Source organism: Colias philodice, chromosome 8 (genome assembly GCF_061535455.1).
Source record: "Colias philodice isolate Cphi_HAF_F1 chromosome 8, ilColPhil1 Martin Lab GWU primary, whole genome shotgun sequence".
NCBI classification, from domain to species: domain Eukaryota; kingdom Metazoa; phylum Arthropoda; class Insecta; order Lepidoptera; family Pieridae; genus Colias; species Colias philodice.
In genome coordinates, this window is record NC_143093.1 from 11,690,115 (window position 1) to 11,698,908 (window position 8,794).

Consider the following 8,794-nt stretch of genomic DNA (forward strand, 5'->3'; position numbering starts at 1 on the left):
GTACCTACATGGTAGATCAAGAAAGAAATAATATATAGTTACTATCGTTGTCAAACAATAATGTTTAAATAAACTAAGCTTTGTTACTTTGTAAGATAATCTAAATAAATTATTCAGACTCATGTTTTTAAAATAAAAGTGCGCATAGTAGTACATTATACTTATATAAAAAAACGTGTGCGTGTACTAAGCGTGTACACGTGAGAAGTGAAACTTCTTTATGACCTTATTTTTCAAAAAAAAAAATTACTATATGCAACTTTACAGAAATACGTCGAATCACGCGTGGTAGGGATAAGAAAAAGATGGCGCGTAACGGAAAAATGTCACGCGTAACGAAAAAATGTTACACTAAATTTTTTCCAACCCCGATAAAGAAGTTTCACTTCAATAATAAAAGAAAAACTGTTTATTAACGCATTATCTTGTCATTTTTCAGGTGCAACAGGTTTCCAAGGAAGAACAGCAGATTCAGTGAACATCGCGGCTCATCAGAGTCTCCTATCTGGAGCCTCTCTTGACAACCTCGTGGGCTTACAGACCGGATTCCTTTCACAAAACGACGCACTTGACAACAACTTCATCGCATCACAAGAACTAGAAAACGCTAACTATGATGACTACTCAGCGCTTGGAAGTCAAGGAGAATACAGTGGACTTTCATACAAGGTCGTCGCCGCTGACGCTATCAACAGAGGACTAGTTCAAGCCACAAACTATCAAGACGAAGACAAATACACGAGTGGTTCACTCATTCTTGACGAATACAGACTGCCCAGTAAAGCAAAGGCTACAGGCAAATACGTTCCAGTTGGAAACTCTGGAAAATATGACCCCGGAAAGTACCAAGTGAAAGCCAAGTACCAAGGAACAGCTAACAGCGGACAGAGATTCCAAAGTGGGGTCTATCGGAAAGACTTTTCCGGCGCTTACGTCCACAATCCTATCGGAGATAGAGCTAAACCATACGAGCATACAGAGGTTCCTCCCGTGCCATACAAACATACAGTCGCTCAATACACAGTTAACAATAACTTCGATAGAGGAACTTATTCGGGAACTTACGATACTGGGTCTCATAGCCAGGATGTGACGAAGACCACTGGTTATGACTATCCCAGACCAAATGTGCAATTTAGTGAAGGTCTTTACCAAAACAACGCATATACAAATGATGCGGGAACTACTAGTGCTCAGTCGACGACTTTCCACGGTTCTTATGGAGGTAGTGAAGCTAATTACGTTAGTGATGACAAAGTATATCCAGGAGCCGCTCATACTCTTACTGCAGGAGCTGTTAATGTTGATTTAGTTGGAAAGACAACCCTTGTCGATGAATCTAATTACGGCTACCAATATAATCAGGGTTCTACTCAACAAGGGGGTATATCTCAATCTGGTGTGACTGTAAACCACGTGGGAACTAACAATCAAAATCTCGAAGGTTTCTCATATCTAACCACTCCTACATCTTCCGGTGTACCAACAACGGCCACTTCTTACGCGGTCACAACTTCTTTACCACCTACTTATAAAACTACATATGTCCCTGAAGCTCCAAGAAGTAGCATCAAACAAATATTCGGATACACACAACCCGCCGTTACATACGTTCAACCAACAGTTGTTTCTGTTACACCTAGTGTTACCGTTAACGGTTACAAAGAAAGTAATACACAAAATACAGGTTATTCAACGTTTAACACTGGTTCAACAAAATCGGCATCAACCGGATACGATTATTCGAGACCCAGCGTCAGTTTCGAAGACGGTATTTCATACTCTACACCCGCGACGGTTACAGTGACTAAACAGAGGCCACAAAGCTTTTCACACAATCAGCAAACATTCCACGGACAATCTAGCTTTGATTACGCTTCCGCTACTCCGGTTACCGAAGAGCCATTTAAGAAAATAGTAGCGTATACAACGGGAGAACCTGTATCTTATGAACAACCGACAGCTCAATCATTCAGTCAACAAACAATTCATAAAGTTGAATCTGGAAATGTTTACACACAATCGCTAGATAACGGTGAAAGGTATACCAATACAGCCGTTTATGAAACTTCCACACCTCAATCAATTGCATCCCTAGAAACTCAATCCCAATTTGGACAACAAACCGTACACAGAGTAGATGCGAATAACGTAAATAATTTACAAAGTCAGTCAGGCTATGAGTACACACGCCCCAGTATTAGTGTGTCTCAATCAAGCGGATACGAATACAGACAACCGAGCGTTCAGTATGAAACACAGAGAGTAGTTCAGTACTCAACTCCATCTACATACACTTATTCGACTACCGCCGCTCCGTCTGTTTCTACAGCGAAAACTGTTTACGAAAATCCATTATTGAAATACACCGTTAAAGCCACCCCGATTACATTCCAACAAACATATGTCCCACAAGTTTTCAGACAAAACCTTAATAGAGGAAGCGGATATCGCTATCAATCCACCGCTCAGCCAATCGTATCAGTGCAACCGACTGCATCGACTTATCAAGTATACAATACACAGAATTCGCAAGGAAATTACGAATCAGGTTATGAATACTCTCAGCCCTCAGTTACCGGTCCAGTTTCAACTGTCGCGCCCGTTGTCGTCTCAACTGAAAGGCCGCAAGCTTACAGCCAACAAACCATTCACAGAGGTTCAGGCAGAACTAACTACGACTCGGGATACGAATACAAATCTCCAGCGCAACAAGTAGTCGCTGTTCAACCAGATGACGCATATCAATCACAGGAATATAACCAACAGAGTGAATCTGGATATGAATATTCGCAACCGGCTGTTGTTTTCAAAGAAACTGTATCAACAGCGGCACCGATCGTCGTTTCTACCGAAAGGCCTCAAGCCTACAGCCAACAAACTATCAATAGAGGTTCTTCCCGAAACAACTACCAGTATCAATCGACAGCTCAGACAACCGCTTCGACTTATCAAACACAGGCATACGAACAGAATGGCCAAGCAAACTATGAATCAGGATATGAGTACTCACAACCATCGATAACTTTCAAAGAGACGAGACCAGTATCGACAGTTGCTCCTGTCGTTGTGTCCACTGAACGATCGCAGTCGTTCGGTCAACAGACTGTACACAGAGTAGAACAACCCCGAGTTGAATTGAATTACCAAAAACCTGCAGTAACTGTATTCGAAAATCCCCTTTTAAAATACACGCAAAATATTAAAGAAGAAGTAAAACAACCTACTCAATATCAGACAGGCCAACAATCATTCACACAAAATGTGCGATACAATCAAGGATATTCATATGACCAGCCCGAGATACAGCGGAATGTGGAAGTGTCCAACGCTCCCGCTTACTCTGACGCAAGTCTCGTATCTCATCAAGTATTCCACCTTTCACAAGGATCTGCAAATTCCGAAAACAACGGCAACAGAGCAGTTTTCGTTTCGACGACTCCAGCCAACCTCGTCTATGAAGCTCATTACTCGGAATACGAAGCGCCCAAACAAATCTCTACGTTTAAATCAGATTATAACAATCAAAGAGGTCAAGAATACTACAGAGTTTCGTCAACCGCTGCTCCTCTGTATGAGCAAAGACAAACAGTGAGCCAAGCCTCCGTTGACATTCCCAGTAGAGTAGAATCAGTACATTTCTCATCCGTACCAAATACACAGTTCAAACAAACTAGATATGAATCACCTGAAATACAAGTCGCATACAAAGCTGAGGAGTATCTGCCACCTGTAGTTTCGACATCTGCTCCAGTGGTTACTTCGACGTACAGACCGCGCACATACTCCACCACCGTTAGGGAATACTTGCCACCGTCTACTGAAGGATACACTGCGCCTGAATACTTACCTCCACGCACTGAAAAGGTCGCTACGTTAGAATACTTACCTCCTACGCAACAATCTCGCGTAACTTACGATAACTACAACTATAACACCGGATCACAATCCGAAGGTTTCGATTACCAACAGAGCTATTCGGTTTCATCAGAAGTACCGGTTTCGACAACGGCCGCACCCGTTACGAGAAAACAAAATATTGTCGTAGAGACTGCAAAGTCTCAATTATTAGGTTTCGGCGCAGTCGGACCCGACGCTGGTCTAGTTACTACCTTCAGCACCGCACGTCCGACCATCTCCAGCGAAGGAACTTATTTCGTGCGCAATGAAGTATCGTCGACGGCCACTCCTGAGGTCGTCGAAGTGACTCCAGCACCTAGAAGATCACGGCCGAAATACTTCAGACCGGTGACAACGACAACCGAAGCGCCAGTATATGTAGAGAGCACTTCATATCAAGCACCGGAATATTTGCCTCCAGATGCCAGTCAAAAACAAAATATTTTCAACTACAATTCTGAGTCCTCACAAATTAAATACAACCCATACCAAAGTACAGAAAATACTGTGACCGTATCGTCGACGCCTACATATGGTAGAAAGCAAAACATCGTAGTGGAAAACGCAAAGTCTAATCTATTAGGTTTCGGTACGGTCGGACCTGACGCTGGATTGATTTCGCCCGCTACATACTCTACATCCGCACCTATCGACATATCGAGCACGGTCGGCGTCACGTCATCCACATACGTACCAATAAGACAAGAACTTGTTGAAGTTACATCAGCCCGTGCCCCTCAGCGTAGAACGAAACCGAAAGTAGCGGTCGTAACCAAGATCAACGATTTCAACCCGCTTCTTGTAAGAAAACTGGGAGCCGTGTGCAGTTGCCAGTCGCCCGTTTTAGTTCTAAGAGGCAAAAGGCCCAACGTGCAATCGCAGATCATCGACGATTATAGTGACGACGACGCGAACGTAGATATCGACGAAGGATATACACAGAGAACATCCTACAGAGCTTCTACTACGCCAGGAATCTACACGGTCACGACGGCCGCGCCAGTCGCGTCGTCCACGTTCAACCCGATCATAGTGCCCGAGGACTCGTACTACCAAGACTACCCGGAGGCGAGCAACGACAACATCGTGATCACCCAAACGGGCAGAGGCCGCTCAGAAAACTACGTATCGAGCACCCCAGCCGCTTCGACGACGGAGCGCGTCACTAGAATAAGACCGAGAGTTAAATCCGTCACGATCGCGCCCACCTACAAAACCGTCATTCTGAATCAAGAAGTGGCACCAGCAGCGGAAAGCCTAGAGACAGTAAACGTGGAGACCCAAACGTTCGATCGTTACGGGCCCGGCGGCTTGAGAAGCAGAGACGAAACTCTGCAAGGGTCGATAGACTGCAAGAAGGCGGGTCTGTTCCGGCACCCGCGGCAGTGCAACAAGTTCTACGCGTGCCGCTGGGACTGCACGAAGCAGCGCTTCACCCTGCACGTGTTCAACTGCCCCGTGCAGCTCAGCTTCGACCCGTCGCTGGGCGCCTGCAACTGGCCCAGCCAGGGGCCCGCCTGCCAGCACGACACGCTGCTCGCCAACACGCTCTAATGTCCCACGAACATTGCTCTCCGCGTGCCATCGACATTGTGATAACGTGTCCGCGAAACGAAAAACGATCTAATCGTAAAGGAATATTGTTTAAGTCGAATCGAGTCTCTCTCCCCTGTTTACCTTTAGGCTTATTTATTTGTTTTATTGTGTTAATGTTAATTCATGTTTATTTATTACTCATGGTCTTTTTAAGCTTTTTTAAATCACGTTTCGGTATTGTCAATTCTAGTTACCTTTGTCTAGTTCATTTAGATGTATATTTTATATTAAGGAAGTCATATTTTGTATGTTTATAAAAGCGCTGTAATGTAAATAAATCATTTTATTCATAAAAACGTATTTTTATTTATTACACGATTACATGATTCGAGTTAACAATGATGGAAAACAGTAATTAAATGCTTAAAGCTACCGGCTTCGCAACGTGGGCTAAAGAATCCTTGTATTTAGAGATGATAGGATCGACCTCCTCCTCTATGAACTCGGTGACTTGTTCCGGAGCTCTGCCAATAAACGTAGAAGCGTCCAAAATATTATCCAATTGCGGTATGATCGGCTTGAAGTAGCTGTCGTTCTTGACGCGCTCGATCAAGTCATTGTCCTTGCCCTCTTGTTTGACCACGGCTCCGGCCTGATGAGACAATACTCTTATCTTCTCGTGGCAAACTTGACGATCGCCTCCAGCCTGTACCATAGCCATGATGATGTTTTCAGTTGCCATGAACGGCAGCTCTTGTGCGATGTGGCGGGCGATTACTTTGGGATATACAACCAATCCTTGAGTAACGTTAAGCAGTGTCAATAGAGTTGCATCTGCAGTTAGGAAAGCTTCGGCAAGAGTGATACGACGGTTCGCTGAGTCGTCAAGAGTACGCTCCAACCACTGAACCGCATGAGTATTAGCAGCATTCGCGTGTAAGGTGATGAGGTGACGCGCCAAAGCGCAGCAACGCTCCGACCTCATAGGGTTACGTTTGTAGGGCATAGCGCTGGATCCAATCTGTGAAGCTTCAAATGGCTCTTCCAATTCCTTGCGGGAAGCCAAAATACGAATATCAGAACACATTTTATGCACCGTAGCTCCAAGTCCAGAAAGAGCAGATATAACTTCTAAATCAACTTTTCTAGAATACGTTTGTCCGGTGACGATATATCTCTTGTCGAAGCCGGCAAGTTCGGCGACTCTTTTGTCGAGGGCGCGTACTTTTGCGCCGTCTCCTTTAAAAAGTTGTAGGAAAGAGGCTTGAGTGCCCGTAGTGCCTTTAACACCTCTGAATCTGAGGTCATCTCTTGCGCGTGAGAGAGCGCGCTCGTCCATCAGCAGGTCGCTCAACCAGAGAGATGCTCGCTTGCCGACTGTCGTCAGTTGTGCGGGCTGCAGATGCGTGAACCCAAGGATGGGTTGCGACCTGAAATAATATAATATTTAATTATTATACATTCATCTTAACAGTACGTTAATCGTTGGAACAATGGTAGGTAGGATTATCGAGTTTTAGAATTATAAAGATATACTGTAGTTAAATCCTTTAAAAGTTTTTTTAATCTCAATGGTGCTAAATACGCAATTGATTAGCAGTCTCTGCTCTTCTAGACTAGAAATTTATTAGTCTAAGCCAGGAATTGAACCCAGAACCAATTTTTATTCAAGACTGTGAGTATCAACACTATAAAACCTGTAATATGCAATGTATAAAAAATACACATCTAATAGTAAGAAAAATAGTAACTAGATGTATAATAATTCTATCGATAATCAGGCATACTAATATAGGTACGTATAAAATCATAAAACACACATTACAAAAATAATACTCACTTAAACTCATCAGCAAACTGCGCCAACCGGCTGATCACAGCAGCTAACCTCGGCAGCAGTAAATCCAAGCCATGTCGCAGTACAATCAGATCAGTGTTGTCTCCCACATAACACGAGGTAGCTCCCAGGTGTATGATCGGTGCGGCTTTTGGGCAGCGCTCTGCTAGCGTATGCACATGAGCCATGACGTCATGGCGGACTTGTTTCTCATGTTGGGCGGCGGATACGAAGTCTATGTCGTGTATCGCTGATTCTAGCTCGGCGATCTGCTCGTCGGTGATGTCTAGACCGAGCTCCTGGAAGTTAATGGGATAGTATGTAGATATTTTGGTTGTAATGTGTCAAAATCGTGCATTTATGGGCCTGTGCCCTGCACATGATTATACAAAATATTTTGATGACATAAATTATTGAGCGCAACAATTTCCCACAATTATTATTAAGAAATATTTTTTTTAAGTCTACCTGGGCATCTTATTATAAAAGTATATCGAACTTGGCAAAAATAGGTATTGTAAAATCTTATTTCGTTTAAAACAAAGCCGTAACAAATAACCGTAAAATCTGATCAGCTATTGAGTCTCCATGACACCAAACTTCCTTTAATTTCACATTCATTACATAAGTAAGTTAAGTTAATTCGAAAAGTATAAAATTAGTTGCTATTGCATTAGCATCGGATATATTTTATGATACCACACGGAAGGAAAGTCGTAAAACATCATTAAGCAAACTACGAGTGTATGATACTTTACAACTCTTGAGAATATTTTATTACTAACGTCGTGAAATAAATACGCATTTAGTGTGGGTGTGAAAGTGAAGAAAATAAAACATTTTGTAGACTAACGACTTCACGAAATCTCGTTTACACTTGGAAATAAAACTTTTTGTATGTTAATGGTCAATAAAGACACTACATTTTCAGCCTCTCATTAAAATTGATAAGAATAAGTAAATATGTTTTACTTTGCTACGTTATACATATAAGAATAACTACAATAATATTATATATTCAATATAGAGCTTGTACGGTGCAAACAAATAAAAGCTTATCTATAGATTGCGTAGAAATAAATTCTATTGTTATTGGAATTTCAACGATGACTAGCTCAATGTTGTTCTTGAAAATTATTAAGGGAGATTCTAAATTCTTAATAAAATAGTGATAATGATGAGATAAATGTTTGTATAAGTGATGAAGATTTGTTTATAACTGGCGGAAAAGTAAAACATAAAATACACGGTTATGTTGTGCACTTGCTTCAATTTTTATTTCTGTCCAGAATATATTTGAGAGCTCTATATCTTATCATTTTTGTGAGACGTTTGACCCAGCTACGTCATGTTGCTATTTTATTTTTCTATTGAAATAAATATAAATTCGTCGAAATTTCATAACGATAACGTGTATCATCGCGAATGAATGTAACTCTAAACTTGTAGCTGATAGCTAACATTGTGAAGATAAAATACCTTAACCGACTCTAATTGCGAACGAAAAACTCAAAGGACAAT

At 42.1% G+C, this 8,794-nt stretch overlaps 2 protein-coding genes and 1 long non-coding RNA gene across 3 annotated transcripts in view; 2 read left to right on the forward strand and 1 right to left on the reverse strand.

Moving 5' to 3' along the window:
- LOC149486846 (uncharacterized) overlaps positions 1-5,792 on the forward strand; it is a 32,457-nt gene extending 26,665 nt beyond the window's left edge. The window contains exon 9 of the mRNA XM_089698463.1: positions 440-5,792. Within this exon, the coding sequence (XP_089554589.1) occupies positions 440-5,454 (5,015 nt within the window). The 3' untranslated portion in view covers positions 5,455-5,792. The remainder of the gene's footprint in view (positions 1-439) is intronic.
- LOC149486837 (uncharacterized) overlaps positions 1-8,794 on the forward strand; it is a 332,103-nt gene that overhangs the window by 177,542 nt on the left and 145,767 nt on the right. The gene's annotated exons all lie outside the window — the stretch shown is intronic.
- Positions 5,765-8,794, reverse strand: part of Adsl (adenylosuccinate lyase) — a 30,339-nt gene continuing 27,309 nt past the window's right edge. Inside the window, exons 2-3 of the mRNA XM_089698496.1 lie at positions 7,277-7,572; positions 5,765-6,866 (exon numbers count right to left, since the gene is read on the reverse strand). Coding sequence (XP_089554622.1) covers positions 5,852-6,866; positions 7,277-7,572 — 1,311 coding nt within the window. The 3' untranslated portion in view covers positions 5,765-5,851. The remainder of the gene's footprint in view (positions 6,867-7,276; positions 7,573-8,794) is intronic.